The sequence below is a fragment of the Neofelis nebulosa genome, chromosome 1 (genome assembly GCF_028018385.1).
Source record: "Neofelis nebulosa isolate mNeoNeb1 chromosome 1, mNeoNeb1.pri, whole genome shotgun sequence".
Classification (NCBI taxonomy): domain Eukaryota; kingdom Metazoa; phylum Chordata; class Mammalia; order Carnivora; family Felidae; genus Neofelis; species Neofelis nebulosa.
Genome location: NC_080782.1, coordinates 61,113,203 through 61,132,539, shown reverse-complemented (window position 1 = coordinate 61,132,539; position 19,337 = coordinate 61,113,203). Strand labels below are relative to the sequence as shown.

Genomic DNA, 19,337 nt, shown 5'->3' with positions numbered 1-19,337 from the left:
AGGAACTCCAGCTACATGGCCCGATGCTGTTGGGCAGGGAAAGCTTTCAGTCACTGTGTATTCAACATGCATTGGATACTCAAAAAATGAAAGCCCAGCCCAACACATGAGCCTTTGTAGGGCTCATGTCCTCATGGGGCTTGGGTAGGAAACACTAAATGAAAAGGATCATTTCAGCTGTTGACAAGTTTTTGATTACGGAAGTTGTAATCAAGAGTGATGGGGTCAGGGTGAGGGGGTGGCTTTGGAGGAGCAGCACATCTGGAAAAGAGCTGGAAGAGGACTTGACGCAGAGCTCACTCCTTTCAGCAATGCCTCCTTTCTCCTGGCTACCAGTGCAAGGTCTCATAACACGAGAAGAAGACAGGGCAGAACCTGGCCTCTACCAGGCAGCTGCTATGTGCTAGGTACTGTGCGTGTCACATGCGCCATCTCGTTCAGTCTTCTGGTAGCATTGTGTGCTAGGAATTACTGGCCCCACTTTCCAGAGGAGGACATAGACTCAAAATGGGAAATACCTTGTCCAAGGCTATCCTGTGAGGCAGTGGCAGGATTTGAACCCAGGGCTGGCTGGCTCCAGAGCCATTCTTTGGCTTTCCCTGCATCTTGCAGCCTTCTTTCCTGGCTACATCACATGACCACCTCCACACTTGGGAATCAACAGCTCTCAAGGATTTTGTGCCTGGAAGATTCTGTAACCCTGTGAGGACTGGGGACGGTGAAGGTCACACTGGCATGGTAAGTGACCTCCAGGTCTCCAAAGACCAGTTAAGACATGACTTGATCCACTCCACCCTTGTCTTAATATCATAACCCACAGTGTCCCTCCCCCCTGCCAGAGGGGCCCATTTCTAGCTACTTTTAATTTGGAACAAACTAGCCACTCCCCGTGGTCCTGAAATTAATAGGATGTGTGTGCAGCAGTGCCAGGATAAGCAGCCCTGAACAAATTATTCCTGCCTACTGTCAGGGTTATCTGGAAGAGAGGCCCGGTGGCCCTAAAGAGGAACAGCCTGGGCTGGTGGGGGGAGGCCCCACCTTCCTCTGCTATGGGACTTAGGGGACCCCAGAGAGCGCGTGGCCAGCCAAATGGGTGAGGGAATGATAGGCATGGCATAGGGGGGCAAGGATGAGAAGACAGGCAGGCTTATTCCCCACCCTGGCAGAGGCTGACTGTGACTGAAGGGGCAGGCATGGACCAGAACCCCCAGCAACCGAACTCTCTGCCTATGACAAGGCACAGACAGCACTCAGAGGTTCCTGGAAGGAACCCGGGAGTAGAGCTGTCCTAACATGACCCAGTGCTGGCTTGTACTGCCAGGACAGGAGCTAGCTGTGACCTGGGATGGTGGGGACTCTCTCCTGCCCCAGCAAAGGGAAGTGCACACAAGCTGAGCTTCTCATGGGACAGGTGGTATCCTCCTTTTCACAGAGGGCTCTGTAACATCTCACAGGCCCCAAGGTTCCCAGGGTCAGGGCCGTTGCTTTCCCAGAGAATTCTAGTAAACGGTGAGTCTCTTAATTCCAGAGTGTCTGGTGCCTAAAACTCTGTGTATTTCCACACTGACATGACCACTCCTCACACTTGCATGTGAGGAGCATGGTGGAGAGGGTCCCTCATGGACTTGGAGCCCATTCAACATGGGTGCCCTGGCCCCAGTGTAACTGCCTAAGAGGTGACAGTGATGTTGGAAGAGTGTGTATCTAGACGTCTTGCTGACCTTGGCCTGCAGAGTGTTCTCTTCTCCATAAAGCTTATTTCTTAACCCAGGCCACGCCACATTAAGGAATTTGTCACCAGCCTTTGGAAGACGGGTGTCTTCCTTAAAAGGCCCCAGCTGGTATGATAGTCCTTGGCAAACCGTCTACAAAATTGGTGGGAAGCTGGGGGCACTTTTTGCCAGTGATAGATCCCCTCTGGGGTGTCTTCTCCAGCTCCCTGGCATGGAGCACCTGGTCTTGGCCCCAGGGGGACCTGGGTTTCAACGCCAACTCTGCCACTTACTTCCAGCTAGGCCATCTGGCTTAATTAAAGGTCAATTTCCTTATGTGTTAAAATGGTGATTGCAATACCTACTCCGAGGGTCAGGACTGGGGCAAGAAAAGAGAGGTGCCTAGGGCCCAAAGGTTAAGGAGGGACTCACCCTCAGCTCCCTGCAAGTTCAGGGTCACCACTTGCCCTGCCATCTGCATCATCCTCACTGAATTAGAAAACAACCTTGTGCTGTTGGTACCGTTATTATCTCCAATTAAAAGTGAGGAACCTTGGCTTAGGGAGGCTGTGTACCTCACCCAAGCTCACACAGCTGGTAGATGACAGAGCTGGGACTCAAGCTGGGCCTGCCTGAAGGCAGAGCCAAGTTCAAGGTTAGTTTCTTGAGGGGAAGAGGCAAGAAGAACAGTATGTCTCTGACAGGTCTGAAGCACAGAAACAACTGACTGCGTGGGAGAGGGGAGTCGGGGCTCCGGGGCATTGTCCTTGAGATAAATCATACAAGGTCAGCCCTCCCACCCCCTCCCCACCCTGCAGCTGTGCGGGTGGCCTGGACAACTAGAAGCTCTCCTGGATTGGATTCTTCCCTCCTGCTGGCTTTGGCTTCACCATCTGTGCCTGGGGTGACGGATGAGTTCCCAAAGTACAGAAGGAGATGGGCTTTTAAACCTCCCCAACCAGAGTGGAGCCTGAACAACTTCTGTTCCCACCCGTGGCTTAACTAGGCATTCAAGCCGGGTGTCTGCTCAAAGAGCAGGGGAGGGCCCGGCTCTGGGAGTCATGCTATTAACATCTAATCTAATAAGCTAATCGGGTGTGGGAAATGTCTCAAAGGTCAGTCTTAGCACAATCACTAGGTGGGGCCTTAGGAAAGCAAGTTCTGGAGAGGGGAATCGAATGTTCTAGAGAGGCCACTCTGAGAGTCTGTGCCAGCGCTGAAGAAACAAGCAGTTAGTGAGATGGAGTCCCTGCCCTGAGGCGCTCACAGTCCTGAGTATCAGCTAATAACTGCAGTCACATCAACAAACATTTCCTGAGTGCTTAATATGCAGAGAGCTTTACATACACAACCTTGTTTAATCCTATAAGGAGGACATTGTGATTCCATTTTGTAGATTAGGTAGCTGAGGCCAGAGAGGTGAAGGACCCTGCAGGAGACTTCCTTGCCAGTGTGTGGGGGACCCAAGGATGTCCCAGTCTGGCAACCAATTGTCCTTTCCTCTGCATAATTGGCTTACAAACTTTTTTTTTTTTTTAAAGCGAGAGAAACTTGTTCTTTAAATTTCAAAGAAATTCAGTATGTGAAACAAATCAAAGTAGAGATGAAGGGGCAGGGATGGGTGTGCCAGATCTTCCCCTGCACAGCCTCCCCTCGTGGGGACAATTAAATGCCCTTCCTGAGATACCGAGAAAGCTCAGGCATGGTTCTGAATGATTTGTCTGGCTGGAGGCTCACCTTCTGGCCACAGATTCAGGTCCTGCAGCTGGACAGAGTACAGAGAGCCTTTACTGAGTGCCTCTGGGACAGGAGCTTGAACGGTGACTTCTAGAAAGCTCACAGTCTAAAATCTTCTGGGGACCCTCAACCAGTGTCTGTGCCCTGAGTTGCTGCTTCGTCTGTTTAATGCTATTGGTGAAGCAGTCACTGCAGGCCAGGCACATGACAAGTAGCTCTGGGCACCGGGTCCTCTGTGATCCCTGCCCTCAGAGGGCTGAAGTCCAGCAGGGAAGACAGCCTTTAGCAAACATGCTTTTAAAAGGAACGGGGATGGCAGATTGTGATCAGAGCTATAAAGGAAAAGCTCAAGGTCAAGGAGATGTGTGAGCAAGAGGACCTGATCAGTTCATCTCTGAAAAGGGCACCTGTGAAAAGTCTGGGCCACCTTTAGCTTAGACCAGTGGGAAAGGGGTGCTAAAATCAGGGGCAGGTGGCTGTGATCCAGGAATGGAAGGACGGGGAGGGGTGGTCATGGGCTCTCCTTGTTCTCCAGGTATTTCCAAGGCAGGTAAGAAATAACGAGTTGTCCCCACGACCAGCAGCAGGTACCTGGTCCTATCGAATCTTTACATTCCTCAGTTCTTCTTCTTTTTTTTAAATGTTTATCTATTTATTGAGAGAGAGAGAGAGAGAGAGAGCAGGGGAGGGGCAGACAGAGAAGGAGGAAAAGAATCCCAAGCAGGCTCTGCATGGAGCACGATGCAGGGCAGGACCTGAGCCAAAATCAAGAGCCGGACACTTAACTGAGCCATGCAGGCACCTCTACATTCCTCAGTTCTGGAAGGGAGAAAGAAAAATCCTCCTAAGCGTTGGATTATTGCGAAGTGAGGGCTCAGTGCAATGAGTAAGGAGTAAGGGAAATCACAAACCCAACAATCATTAAACTAATGTCATGTGTCCACCTAGGGTCTAATCTAGTCACCCAGGGCTGGCCTATGCATAAGAAAGACCTTTCTTTGCTCCCCCTGCTCCAGTCCTGGCTCTGCTCCCACAGTCATTTATTTAACAAATATTTAGCAAACACCTGGGTTGGGCAGAACAGCAGTTTCCCAGCGCGTGCCTGGCACAGAGCCAGGGCTGTGTAAACACTCGGTGCTCACTGCAGACTGCAGAAACACAATCCTGCCCTGGTACCCGCTGGGGGCCGCCTCCCTGAGCCCTGGCTATAGGAAACTCAGTAAGGAGGCGGGTCAGAGAAAGGCCAGGTGGCCACTAGGTCCCCAGTGTGGGTCCCGTGGAGCCCTTTCTGTGTCCCACAGATCTTAGTCTCTGGGATTCTGAGGGGAGGGAGGGGGCCATCCTGCCTGGTTTCTCTGCAGAGGCCGGCACTCCATGCCACTCTCTGCTAGTGCCAACCTGCTTCTACCTGCCCGGTTCTGCCCTCCTCGTCTCAGCTGAGGTCTGTGCATTCAGCCTGTGCTCCCACAGCATGCACATTGCTGGATGGAGGACTTGTGTCATCTTCTCTGTGTGTCCAGTGTCCAGCAATTAGCGTGGCACAGGGTAGGTGCTCAGTCAATAAATGTTAAGCGAATGATTGTAGGCAAATATGCAGAAGACAGTATCTTCCTGCTCACTTATTCAAATTCAAATAGCCATCTATCCACTTTCTCTCTCTCTCTCCCTCTCCCTCCCACGCCCCACACTTTTGCACGTGCTCTTTCCCTTATTGACTCACTTTCTCACACTGACCCTTATTGCTGTGATCTCTCTCTCCCTCTGGTGCTGCCTGGAGTGCACAGACTCGCCTGTGGTCAGCTACATTAAAGGCCCTTTGACCCTGGTCCTGCAGACGGCATGGCCTGGGTCACCCTCTCCAGACCCACGTCCATCTCAGTCCCTGACGGCTCCCTCCTGTCTGCTCATTGCAATGCCATCGGCAGAGGGATCCCGTGTCTCGGCTTCCCTGGATCCTTTCGACAGGGCTGGGAGGTAAACAGATGGCAGGTAATGGGCTCATTTTGCAGATGAGGAAACTGAGGCTCAGAGAGGCTGCAGCTTGCATGGGGAGTAAAGCCAGAGTTGAGACCTAGGTTTCCTGAGTCCGGGTCAAAGCTCTTTTTGCGAAACCTCTGGGAATCAGAGGCTGCCCCTCATCCCTCGTCCCCTGAGATCCTGGAATCCATGACGCGGGGAGAAAATCCCATTTGTCTGGAAGGATTGAATTTCGGCGAGGACTCTGTGCCATCCTCTAAGCCTGGCTCTCTCCTCCTCACCTCCGTCCATCCTACAGGGGCCGTCGGTCTCCCTGAGGGTCCTGGGGGGCAGCGCCCTCTTTCAGGAGTGTAGTGGGGACAGAGCAGGGGTGCGAGAAAGGAGACAGGCAAACCTCACCAAGTCCCTCCCTCCCACACCTGCCTGCCCAGAGCACCTGCCCCAGGTCATCAGAGCTGGCCACAGGCAGCCTTTATCTTCTCTTCTTGTCATTTAAAACAAATCCCAGTCAAGGGTTTGTGTCCCTCCCTCCTTCCCTGAATACCCTCCCTGCTGCTTCCAATGCATCTCCCCCAAAGACTCTTTCCTCCTGAAAGAGGGCATGAATATTTAAAGACTTTTTTTCAGCCAGTGAAACCACGTCATGCTGCTGCTCTCTCTTTAAATGTTATCTCCAGAAAGTTTGCCAGAGTCTCTCTGAGCGCCTCGCCCTCCCTGGCACAGTGTAATAGGGGGCTCCAGAGATAGGAACGGCCCTGAGAAGTCAGCCTTCCCTCCTCAGCCTCTGGGGCTGACTTGTGTACACACTGTCCCAGGGCCCCTTCACAACTACCCTTTCTGGGCCGCCTAGGGAGTGGAACCTGCCAACCCCCTGCTGCCCCAGTTCTTGGAGAAGTAGAGAAGGCAGACATTGACGTAGGCAGGGTCCGCAGAGGGACAGGGGTCCCGGAAAGCAGAATGATGAACAAAGCCCCAGAAACGCAGGACCCTGGGACTCAGTGAGAGAAAGCTCTTGGCACACCAGACCCAGAGCTGATGGGAATCCGGATCCTGTGTTCACCAGGGCATGGTGGATCCCAGTCCTGCTGCCATCTCCTGCTGGCCTCCTCAAACGTCTCTGTTCTGCAGAATTACTCCCAGCCCACCGCATCAAATCTCTCCTTTATCAACAAGACACAACGCTCCCTGGATAACTTCTTGAAACTCTAGTCACGCTAAGCAGCTTCCAGTGCTCTGGGAAGGGCTCTGTCCCTCTGCTCGCCTGTAACCAATCAGTCACACACCACCAAATCCATTTCCAAAGTTCCAGGCAATTACGGCTGGCTGAGCTCCCTGGCACGGTGCCTGCCTGCTCAGAGCCGGAGCCCAGGTTGCCAGCGACCCCGAATCCCAGCCACCCGTTTCCCCCCACCCTCCTCTGAGACCCCGGCACACCAGAACGGCCACAGTCACCACACCAAGGCACTTGCCACTTTGGCCAGCCAGACCACATTAAGACACAAGACGAGGGTCAAGGCCAGGCTTCCTACCTTTGCTGAGGGTCCCAGTGATGAGCTTAAAGATGGTCTGGGCAAATTTCACGAACCCAAGCTTGCATCTTTTGGAACAGCCGCTCATGGTGGCAGAGGGAAGGTAGACTCTGCTGTGAGCGCCCAGAAGGGAAGGCACCCACCTTGCGCGATCCTGGAACTTGGAGCCCGCCTAGGCAACCCCTGAGAGCCGGATGTACCCCAGAAGCTCTGGGAACAGAACAGCTGCCTCTGCAGTGAGTCTGGCTTCTGCATCCAGAAAGCCTGCAGGGCACGATGTTTGCTCCCTTCCTTCGTCCCTCCCTCCACCCCCTCCTGCTGTCCACTCAAGTCCTCACCAGGCGAGGACCTCGGGATGCCAGGGCTGGGAGCGGGACACACTGCCAGGGCACAGGGTGCTCCAAAGGCACCAAGGAGGAGTGAGGCTGAGCGGAGCAGGGAGGGAGGAGCTGGAGCTCTCCCAGGCTTTGCTGTCTTTCTTACATGGCAGTGGTAATGTAGCAATTAATACTCGAGTCAGAAGGGAGGAGACAGCTACGCAGAAACACTCCGCTCAGCAGCTCCTGTTTGCTCTCCTGCTCTTTCCTTCCTGGTTAATCTAATAGATCAATTCTCCCTGCCTTGATCGGGATGTGGGTGAACTCCCCACAGAGCCAAAAGCCGCGGCTCGGCACTCAGTGGAAAGTTTACAGGCAGCAGCCGAGGAGCCTGGTTTGCATCATGAAGTCGGGCTGAGCCAGAGCCCCGGCGAGCTGGCCTGTGCGGTTCCTTGGGCACCTGCAGCAGGGGTGGCTGCCTCCGTGACTTGGAAGGCCAATGCCTAGACTGCCTCCGGTTCGGCTCGAGGCGTGCCCCTCCCCCCCCCCCCCAAAGTCGGCTGCGTGGCAAGAGTCTGCGCTCTCATTAGGATAGGAGTGCAATTAGGACTTGCCTGGATGATGAGAGTGTTCCTCAGAAATGCCACAGGGGAATTTGATTTGATTACAGTAAAATACTCTTAGAAGTAAAACTGCAAGGCGATATGCAAATATCAAGTCCAGGGTGCAAATACGTTTAATAAAAAGTCTGGTTGCTGTTCAGTCCCACAGACTGTACAGGTCAGAAGGGACCTCGCAGGATGTCTCATCCCACCCCCACCCCCCCACCCCATCCCCCCCACAGGGCCTGAACCTCTCCCATGACGTTCACATTTTACTTTCCTTGGTGATTCAAAAGGTCCTCCTGGGCCATCAGCATGGGCACTGTCTGTGCACGGTGGCCACATGAACAGCAGGTATGAAATCTACTTTCAGCTGAACTACGCTATGCCCTGGGAAAGTCTTTCTCTTCCTCTCTTGTCTCCCTGTTATCTGCTTCGCTGGGATGTTGGAGAAGAGCAGATTGCTTAAGGGCCGGAGGATGGACTGACTGCCAGTTGACAAAATGCCAGATAAGTGAACTCATGCTCCCTGTCTGGTTTCTTCCCCATCTTACATGACTCACGTGGAAGTGAATCTTGAAGCAAACCTCAGCCCTTAGGCGGGGTCACCATCAAAGCTCAGCTCCAAGACCAGACCCTGGAGACAGCCAACAAGCACAGAGCCCCAAAGTGGCCTGCATGCTCTGACTCACCGGCATGGTAAAAGTCACAGCATGTACAGAGAAAGACATTGTGTCAGAAAATATCCCATCATGCTTGATGTCTTAGGGCTTGAAATTGACACACTGTTCACTCTTTGCCTTAAGGCATCGAAGGTGCCAGTTAAAATGCACATAGTATCTGGGAATGTTAATGTCTTTTGTTCACTTATTCACATGTCCAATATTAACCAAGCTCCCAGGAAGTAGAAAACACCAAGCCAGGCCAACTGGACACACAAGGGCAGTGCCCTCCCAACCTTAAGGTGGAGTGGATTCATCATCAGGCACCGGACCTTGTTAAGAATCCATTGGTCTGATGAACTTTCTTCACTCTGCAGAATCTTAGTGGACTGGAGACATAGGGCAGGTAAGTGTGAAGAAAGAGAAGGAGGGGAGCCTGGGTGGCTCAGTCGGTTAAGCATCCCACTTCAGCTCAGGTCATGATCTCGAGGCTTGTGAGTTCGAGCCCCGCGTCGGGCTCTGTTCTCACAGCTCAGAGCCTGGAGCCTGCTTCAGAATCTGTGTCTCCCTGTTTCTCTGCCCCTCCCCCACTGTGCTCTGTCTCTGTCCTCTCAAAAATAAATAAAAATGTTAAAAAAAATTTTTTAAGAAGGAGGAAGAAAGAACTAGGTCACAGGACACACCTGGTGGGCAAGAGGCAGGCAAAGAGCAGCACTACCTGGCACCAGGGAGGAGGAGAGAGTTTAGAGAAAGATGGAGGGAGGCTGTGGTATCTACCTGGCCATTTGCTGAGGAGAGTGCTACCCTCTGAGCTTTGTAGGACAGAACTCTCAGCTAGACCCTGTTGCTTCTCTCTCCCATCCCACATGAGGCAGGGACACTGAAGACTGAGAAGCCAGAAGAAACAGTGACTGTGACTTTAGTGGCATTAGCTGTGGCCAGGAACCTGCAGGAGGAGGGACTCTCAGAAGGCTGTAGGCTACATCTGTTTCTGGATGACAGGAGATGGCCGGCTGTTGGGGTCGGGGTGGGGATTGCATTTGGGTTCCAGCTTCAAAATCTGGAATCCCAGCATTTGAAATGTAGGGGGGAATAAAACAACAATATTGTTTGTCTGAGGGAGCTGGAAAATCCCGAGAACCAGTATCTCATCCCTCCTCCAGGCAAGACAGGTAACGGTTAAGAGCACCGCCCTTTGCCCCAGGCATTGAAACACCTGCTAGTTCACTCTGCACAAATGCGAGCTGAAGACATACCACCTTGGCCTCTGCTCCAGGCGCTGAGCACACAGTGAGGTAGGAAACAAAGTCCCTGGGCTTACTGGGGTCACATTCCTGAGGCCGAAGGACATTGTGTCTGCATACAGGACTGTGCTGTGAAGGAAAAGAGAGCTTATTGAGTGGGTGGAGAGGTACAGGAGTTTCTAGGTTATAGAGTCACTGAGAAAAGCTTTGTCCCGTTAAATGACATTTAAGCAGAGACCCCGAACCAGCCACAAAGTTTTGCGGGGTAATAACTGTTCCAGCTGAAAGAACAGCAAGTCCAAAGGCCAATGACAGGCCTGAGATTCTAGGGTCTGCAATCTAGCGGCGGTTGAGCAAGCAGTAGAGCCTCAGTTATTCCTTCTGGAAAATGGGAATAATAACCCTTATCTCATTTGGAGGCTACAATGAAATCAATGTGCTCAATAGCGTATCTGGCATGGTAAGCCAGTCAGTCAGTGCAGAGGTCATTGTTACTGCTCCTACTGCTGCCACTCTTGTGGTGGTGGTGCCCCCACACCTGCCCCTAGCCCCTAAAACAGCTCCATAGGTATAGATAGGTAAGGCTTTGTGATTACTGAAAATCCTAGAGCCAGGCTTCAATTTTCAATCTCCCCTTGTAGTAACTCAAGCACTAAGCATTTCAGATTCTCCTCTGATCTCAACAAGGACCAAGCATTTGAACTCTCAGTATGAGAGAAATGACTCAGGCCCAGGGAGGGTCAGCGGCATCCAAACTATCACACGGCAGAACCCCCAGAAATGTGGGCAAGGTGTTTAGTGTGCCAAGAACATTCCCCGCAAAGAAAGGCCAGTTGCATCAGTATTAAATTCGTGATAGCAGAATATAGGGAAGAATCGTTCTCTGCCTGAGGAACACCCTCTTCTGCAAACAAGGAACAGAAAAGACCACACGGTAACGGAGCATTCAGGTGACAGCAGGGAAATTAGATCATCAGCGGGTTTGTAATTAGTCAGCCTCCCTGTCACAGATGTGCATTAGTGGAAGGAGCTTGGGAAGACAGAGTCATTGCTCTGCCTGATATACTGTTTACAGGAATCTTCACACGGCATTTCCAGAGGGAAGGAGGAGAGGCAGATGGGGGCTCCAGATGTCGTCTGTGCCCACAAGAGTGTGCTGACCCCTCTGAGAGCAAGGCTAAGAGGACAGACATGCTGTCCTTTAGAAGGTTGAAAGGCTGTCCTCACGATGAGGACAGTGACAGCAACATTCACCGAGTCTTACATGTGGAGGTAACTACTCTCAGTACTTTTCCTCACATATGTAATCCTTACAGCACGGTGAGCAAAGTATTATTCTACCCCTTCTATAGATGAGGAAACAGGCCCAGAGAGGGAAAGTAACTTGCTGATGGCCCCACAGCTAAGGCAGAATTTGAATCTAAGACCATTTGGCATTTGACTCTAAAATTCATGGAAATTTAGGGGCACCTGGGTGGCTCAGTCGGTTAAGCGTCTGACTTCGGGTCAGTTGGAAACATTTCCTGGGTTCAAGCCCCACCTCGGGCTCTGTGCTGATAGCCCAGAGCCTGGAACCTGCTTCGGATTCTGTCTCTCCCTCTCTCTCTGCCCCTCCCCCACTCACACTCTGTCTGTCTCTCTCTCAAAAATAAATAAACATTAAAAATGTTTAAAATTCATAGAAATTTACTTCCTATCCTCAGTAGAGCTCAAAATTAAAGCAACTGGCAGTTTGAGGAAGACATATTTTGCCTTGATTTGAAAGAAACAAGCAGCTATTATAATCATAAACTCCCTGTTCCTGGAAGCATGGAGTGAGTTGAGACAAACGTCCTGGGAGGAATCTTGTTGACAGCCATGGCTGTGGGGGTGGGCGGCCGGGTGGTGAGGGGCATGGGTCGGCAGAGATTCAGTCACACGGCAGCCAGGAGACACAGCCACACGAGCTATTTGGAGAGCAAGAATGTTATATGGGTATTGGGGGACTGATAAGGCAGAAGGGGACACTGAGGAATCACAGAGGTGGTAACTATAGGAAGCAGCTGCCAGCTTTCTCCCTGGACAGGGGAAGGGGACAAAGAACTGGGATCCCTGAACCTAGAAGCCTGGAGGAGGAGCTCCATGAGGCACAGACCCGTTCTTCCGAGGATGGGGGGCTGGCTGGCTGGTGCTGGTGTGTCTGAAGCGGAACTATGAGGTCGATTCTGGGAGTTCAGAAGATATGTGTCAGAAATGAACCAGTTGCTGCCACCGGAACCTGATGCCACTGCTAGCTGCACTGGGGACACAGGGCGGGAACAGGAAGTCTCCTGGAAGGAACATGGCCCTCTCCTCCAGCCTGCAGCCTCCTTGTCCCCCTGCTGGCAGAGCCTACCTTGGGGCTGCTGGCAAAGCAGAAATGTGGCTTGCAGAGTCCCAACCAAGCATCATGGAGCAGGACCGAGAAGGGAGCCCTTGAAGCTGAAGGTCAGCAACTCAGTAAGCAATCTAGCTGTCTTCCTTCCAAAATTGTAGAATCCCACCTTGTGCCATGTATTGAGGGCACACCAGTAAATGAGACAACATCCCTTCCCCTGTGGAAATTGCATTTTAGGGGTGGAGTGGGATAGGGGCGCTCAGACTATAAACAAGCAAGCAAATGTATAAGGTAAAGGATTTCAGAGCATGCAAATATCTGAAGCAAATGGTGACCAGTCTGTATTTTCTAATCAGCGGGAGAGAGTCCTCTCAGAGCTCGCTGAACAGTTCATGATAGAATAACCATTAAGATGAAGAGGGCAGGTTCCATGGGGGTCATGGCCACTATAAAAATAATCATCATGATTTGCTAGTCTGTTACCAGACGCCGTGCTAGGTGTCATATTTGGATTATCTGGGTCTTACAACAAGCACCTGGGGTCAATATTATTCATTACACCCATTTTACAGATGAGGAAGTAGAGGCTCAGTCAGATTTGGTGATTTGCCCCAAGAGTTTGAATCAATGGGACTGGTGACTGATTAGAGGAAAGTCTGGGGAACAGGAGGGGATCAAAGCCATCAATAGTTCTAGAAACAGAACCAGGAAAGGTATAAATAAAAAGATCAGGTCTGGAGAGGGAGATGATTTCAGATTTCACATGTCTTGGGGAGAGACACATCTAGCTGGTAGGTGGAAATGAAAGTAAGGAACTCAGGAGAAAGGGCGGGGATTCTAGAATTCTCGTAAATAAATGATTTTGTTGTTGTTGTTGTTGCTCGGGAAAAAAAAATAATAAATGTGTTATCCCAGCAGGCCAAACATATTAGCAATTTAAATACAGGCTTACACAGGTGGGTAAAAAGGCAATTTCCCAAGAATTAAATCAGATTTTATTTTTCCTCTAATTCTCAGGAAAAAAAATTCCCTTCTGCTTACGTGGATCCTCAGAGAGGGATTCGCCTTGTTCTAGGGGCATGCCAGCTCCGTGTTCTCAGTGGACCCTGCTGTAATTATGAGAAAATGATGCCTGAAGGCTGATGGAAATTCATCAGCATTGTTGGCTGGACGGCCTCAGGCTCATTTGTGTGATGGGCAGGGCAGCTCGTGTCCGGGTCTGATGTCCTCTGCACTCAGTGTGTCAGCAGATCCACAGGGCCCAACTGTGGGCCAGAGGAGCCACAGTTATCTACAGAACCGGCAAGAAGGAGGGGTGTGCGGCTGCTGTTGCTTCCAGACAGAAACTGAGAAGAGGCCAAGTTGGTCCCTGAAGCCACCCCTTCTCCCTCTGTGTCCCCAGTGGCTGCCCTATTGCTGCCCATTGGCATGTCCTGCCCATTGCTGTCTTCTGACCCCACAGCACACTACGCTCACAACCGGACTCGCTCCTGGAATACCATGGGGACCCCTTTATTTTGTAATCATGGAAAGAGAAGAATCAGTTGTAACTGGACACCAAAGGCCACAGGTGTGGGCAGTGTTGGCTCCCGGCTGACCAACAGAGAGCCCTTGAAGACAGGCCAATTTAAGTCTCAGGGCTGCTTCCCACCCTGCCTCCCAGAGTCACTGAAAGCAGCCCCTCAGAGATTAAGGCTTGGGGCCCAATTCCTAGATGGGTTCTGGATGCTTCTGTTCTCCTACTTTCTCATGAACGTATGTATACCTGTCCTGTGTCCCCAGTCAGGGTCCTGCTCTTTGCAAATAGGCCACATGGCTTCTCCATCATTCTCCAGCTCAACAAACCATATCATCAGCCTCTGGGACATCCAGGCAGTGACACTGGGAATCCTTCTCGACTCTCCCTCATCCTCTTCCTCTCTGTATCGGTTCATTGTGGCAGCTGTAACAAGTCATCTCCTCCTAAGAAGCTTAAAACAGCAGGAATTTCACCTCTCACAGTTCTGGAGGCCAGAAGTCTGAGATTAAGTATTGGCTTTGGGGAGAAACTGTCCCTTTGTGGCCCTGAGGTGAGGTGTCAATAATAACAAAAGGGAAATCAGTCATGGTGCCTAGTCCCTTTTGTTTTTGTGATTCTTTCCCCCTCCCCCACAAGTCAGGGTCCTATCTGGCCAGGTCCTCTGCAGAATAGGGCAGCGGGCCTTAATGTTCACAGCCAGGCCAGAATGACTGGTCCCCTCTACCTTTAAGGCCCCACACCTAGACAGTGGAGAGAATGGTCACATGACCACTCGCAAGGCCAAACCACAGGCAGCTCCGGGTCAAAGTCAGGACATTCTTTCTAGAATCCATCCAGAGACAGTGATGGAGGGAATTGGAGAGGAAGCATTTGCCAGTTAAATAAGAGTCCCTTTAAATATTCATCCTCTTATTGGTAATTACATCAGTGTCCAGAGGGGCTGGCAGAGTCCTGGGTGGCTAATGGACGGGCAGGAGACAGGGAGGCATTTGCATAGGGCACGTAGTGGGGTGCTGAGGAGGGGCTGTTTCCCATACTCTCGTACGACGCTCACTGCGGATCAGAGATCACCGCCCCTTGTCACTGTGCCCAGTGCCTCAGACAGCAAAACCGACTCAACTCTTAGAGGAATTCAAGCCAGTGCCAAGCTGGTGTGTTCTGGGAAGGGCAAGAGGCGTTAGGCTGCCGGAGGTGACTCTAAGCCTCCTTGGGTGGTTTGTGTCACTTTTCTCCGTCTAGCCTGTAAGTTTGCTCATGGTAGAGAAGGCGTCCGTCACTCCTTTTACAAGTACCCCCAGCCACCGCTGTCCTCAAGTGACCTCCCTGATGCAGAATCAAGACCCCTTACTTTTGTACCACCTTCATGCTCCTATAAGCAAAAGAAAGGCGGGCAGACCCCTGTGTCTATTTAAGCCTCAGTTTCTTGTCTGTGATATGGTTGTAAAATAGCTTCCAGGTTGGGTGTATCCAGATGAGGATTAATGAAATAATACATGAGAATTACATTTCTAAATTGCAAGTTGTACATAAGCATTAAATGGCGTAGTGCTTAAGAGACAGTGCCCAGCTCCTACACCTCCAACTTATGTGACTTTAGACAAAGGAAATCATTTAAGCCTCAACTTCCCCATCTATAAAATGAGGGTAATAACTACTGATCAAATGATTATTGTATCCAGGGAAAAATGCGTGTAGTATCTGGCACATAGTAAGTGCTCAAATAATGGCAGCTATTATTATCTGCAGTCACTGTTGTTGTTATTGTTGTAATGCTAACCAGAGAGCACACTATACAGGTGAAGAACCTGAGACCCATAACTGGCCTGTCTGGAGTGTTCTGATCCCACATGGAATTATCTGAAATCTCGAATTACTGGGAGTCTTGCCTCCTTACTACTCACAGCTCTTGTCTGCCTCCTTACCACTCACAGCTCTTGTCTCTCTCTGGCCAGGAGTCTGAGAGCTAGGTGTCCTTGGGTTTCAGAGGTTCCAGAGCAAAAGCACAAAGGACTGGATGTAAGGTGAGTTTCCTGGGTCCCCTTCCTTACGTGGCTTCAACTTAGCTTGGAAAGGATGTGGGTCCTGCGTCCCTAACAGTGAACTCTGTCCTCACAGGACATACCTTTAATAAGATGCTGCCATGTAGATGGAAAAATGCTTGAGTTTGATTCTCCAACTTCCAGATGGGGAGCAGGGACCCCTCAAAAGTAACTGTGCAGTGGAACAAGGAGAGGCATTGGAGCCCCTCTCTGGGACCTTCCACATCTCCCCCTGCTCTAGTGTCCCTTCAGCCTTCACTCTCTCCTATCTCTGGTCCACATGAATGGGGAGCCCGGAGAGAAATAAAAATGTAGTGAAGAGAAACACGTTATTATCCCATTGGCTGTCACCTAAATTCCTTTCAGGGACGGACTTGTCTTTGTTGGGGTCTCGGTCCTGAATGTCGCCTTGATAAACAAAAGTTGACAGAAGACACAGAAAGAAATATTTAAACTTCTCTGTTATAGGAACAAGCAGGAATTGGGATGGGAGAGAACTGATGAGGACTTAGGAATGAGGAGAGGGAGGTTGACCTGAAGGTACCAGAAGTAGCCAGAGGACATCTCGGAGGATGCACGTCTGACACAGACAGTCATCTGTGTGGTAAACTTCCTCTGTCTCTTATGAAGATGGCTACACACAAGGGATTGCCAAATTTTTTTTTAATGAAAATTAGGACAAGGGGCCATATTACAAATTCAGATAGATTTGATGTACAACAGGTCCAGGGTACATAGGAAACCAAGCGGGTCCCTAAACTGGCTTAATTCAGTGGAAGCAGGTGCTCAGAGGTCCAGATGACTGGGAAAAACTCTACCCTACCCATAACCCCCCACCTCTGCATAATAGCAGAGAGGTTCAGAGGGGAAGGGGTCTGCTACATGGTGGGGGGACATTCAGGTAAAAGCCATTTGAGTCTTGAAGGATAAGGCATCTGAGCTGACTTCTCTGTTTCAGACATAATAGAAATATCAACAACAGCTTGTGTATGATACTTCCCAGAGTGCTTTCCCATATTTTGTCCGTTTTAACCTCAGTCATTTCAATTTTTAGACAAGGAGACTGCAGCCCTGAGAGGTCATGTGACTTGTTCCCAGGTACACTGGCCAGGGTCTGCTCCTCACTGCTGTTGGGACCTCTGCTGACTCAGCAGAGCCTAGGCATCTGGTTGCAATAGTTTGCTAATCATTAGGATGCTAAGTGGCTCCAAAAATACTGGGTGGTGTTTCCAGGAGGCAAAGCTGAGCCTGGAAATGGGAGTCAGGACCAATCTTTGCCATGATCTACACACCCCTGCCCCTAGCCCAGGGGTGGTGGTGGTGGTGGTGGGCAGGCTGGGGTCCAGGGCAAGCCCAACAGGCCCAGAAGAAAAAGAAGTATGTGCCTGGTGTGGCAAAAAGGAAGGTGAGGAGGCCACCTCCAGCGGAGGCCTAGGGGTTGAGCTACATGGGGCTAGACCCAGGGATCTGTACGTGCACAGCTGGGGAAGTTCAGGTTAGAGGCAAGTACCACAAAAGAGTGAGCATTCCAGACAGCTCTGCTGCAGAGTTGTTGCTGTCCTTGGTAGCCACAGGAGGTGCCATTTTTGACCAGGACTCACTCAACCCCATCATCTTCTTGATGGGAAGGAAGTTCTTTCGAGGTTGCTTTGTGCTTAAGATGCCGGTATTTTCTGCACTGCTCCACCGCCTCACTAGAGGGAGCCCAAGTTCCCGCTCCCCACCTGCCACCCACTTGGCCAGGTATAGCCTCCCTGCTACCCCAGAGAGGATGTGGGTCTGGGCAGCCCTCCGTCCTAGCACTGGGGAGGTCTCAGCCGACTCTAGAAAATATTTTCAGGAATCACAGGCAGCAAAGGCTAGATTTGACCACAAAATGAACGCTGTTTCTCCTCACAGTTTGCAAGAACTTAGGACACCCGCACTGAACCTTCTGGTCTCTATTCTACCCTAAGCCTGTTCCCCCACCCCCGCATCAGAGGTCTTTTTAGCAAGTCCCACCAAGCACAGAGTCCCAGAAACCCTGACACAGGATGGGGGATGGGAGAGGCTCCAGCTGTGTGCTTGCAACAATAAGACCTATCACCTGTCAAGGAGGCAATTTGATGGTCAGACCCATGGGCTCTGGAGTCAGATGGTTTCATTTCCAAATTTCCCCCAATTAGATTTGATTGCCAAGAGACTAGGAACATTGTCTATCTTGTGTACCACAAAATCCCCAATGCCTGGAATAGAGTCTGGCACACAGAAAGCAGTCGATATTTTATGAATAAACCAGTGGCTGTGACCTTCCTGCTTCTTTAACCTTGCACCAGCTACCTCATCTCTTTGAGCCTCAGTTTCCCCTTCTGTAAAGCAGGACAAAAGCATACTTACCAGACAGGAGGTGGTGAGGACTCGTGAGTATGCATATAGTATCCAGTAAGTCTCTGACAACAAATAGCGGTGACTAGCAGTTCATGTGGGCCGGCCACTCTCTGAGGTCCTGTGTGGCATTCATGTGTGTACATGTGCTTGTATGTATGCACATAATCCCATGTTGTCCTCCCAGGAGGACGGTTCTATTATGATCTTACTTTTACAGTTGAGGAAGCTGAGGCACAGAGAGGGGCTGCGTGTGTCCAAAGGTGTTCTGCTTGGTAAGTGGTGGCAGAAGCCGATTTCTAAGCCGAGTAAGTCTGACTCCACAGCTTTGTTCTCAGGCTTAGAAACTGCTTGCTTAGAGTCCTTCTGGACCTGGCGATCTGCAAACGACAATGTACTGTTTTGGGTCATTTTGTGCAGAGGACAAGGCAAGTCTCCAGCCATCCTTTTCTGCACCTGACACTTCTAAAGCCAATGACCACAGGCACCCAAGAGCTGATGAATTGAGTTGCCCAAGGACGTGACGATCAATTGCTAAGTGTCAGACATGGGGCCCCGACTTGCATCTTGCTGCTAGGTGGAAATAGGATGGGCTCAGGAGTTTACTGGCTTTTAAACTTGGGCCTCCATCAGAATCTCCCAGGCTGCTAGTCAACTGTAGATGCCAATGCCTATGCCCAGCTGGCAGATGCTGATTCTGTAGGTAGACTTTGGGGCCTAGAATCTTTGACAAGCACCCTGGGTAATTCTGAGCAAGTGTTCTTGGGAAACACTTTGGGAAATTTGAAAAAAGGAAAAAAAAAGATCTACTAAATGGGTATGTACTCGGGAGGGAAGGAATGAACAGGCTTGTTTTGGCTTTTCAAGAAAGAGAGAAATGCCAAAGAGATGTTAGTCTATGGGTAGTTCCCCCTGCCCCCGCCACTGCCAGCCCCCATCCCCCCCACCCCCCAGGCACCTTTCCCAAGGCCCACCCTCCAAGGGAAGTGCTGAGTCGCCTCCAAGGCAGCCACCCAGCCCTACCAATGGACAGAGAACATTAAGCCCAGATAAAGGGACAGAGTAGGGAATCTGAGCTCCGCCCTTCGTCCTGTTCTTCCACCTCCCTTTGCTTCCATTGGAAAAAAGAAAATTGCCGAGTAATTGCTCCTCGACAACCCCCGCTGGTCCTTGGTCTTCTTTCTTGCTGAGATTATAATTAGGGAATCAGTAAATTTAAATAGAAAGTCCATGAGCAGCACAGAACTTTCATTTTTCAAACACTGTTTCTTGTACCTTG

At 50.8% G+C, this 19,337-nt stretch overlaps 1 protein-coding gene and 1 long non-coding RNA gene across 3 annotated transcripts in view; both read right to left on the bottom strand.

Moving 5' to 3' along the window:
* Positions 1–7,236, bottom strand: part of KCNIP1 (potassium voltage-gated channel interacting protein 1) — a 345,009-nt gene extending 337,773 nt beyond the window's left edge. Inside the window, exon 1 of one of the 2 annotated variants that reach the window (XM_058723298.1) lies at positions 7,099–7,236. In XM_058723298.1, coding sequence (XP_058579281.1) covers positions 7,099–7,210 — 112 coding nt within the window. In that variant the 5' untranslated portion in view covers positions 7,211–7,236. The other variant, XM_058723302.1, reaches the window with a different exon arrangement.
* A 4,300-nt stretch (positions 7,237–11,536) lies between these two features.
* LOC131507948 (uncharacterized) lies at positions 11,537–18,974 on the bottom strand. The gene is made up of 3 exons (XR_009259834.1): positions 18,071–18,974; positions 13,902–14,106; positions 11,537–13,427 (listed from the first exon to the last, which is right to left on the bottom strand). It is a non-coding gene; the product is annotated as an uncharacterized LOC131507948 (long non-coding RNA).
* Between the last annotated feature and the right edge of the window lie 363 nt (positions 18,975–19,337).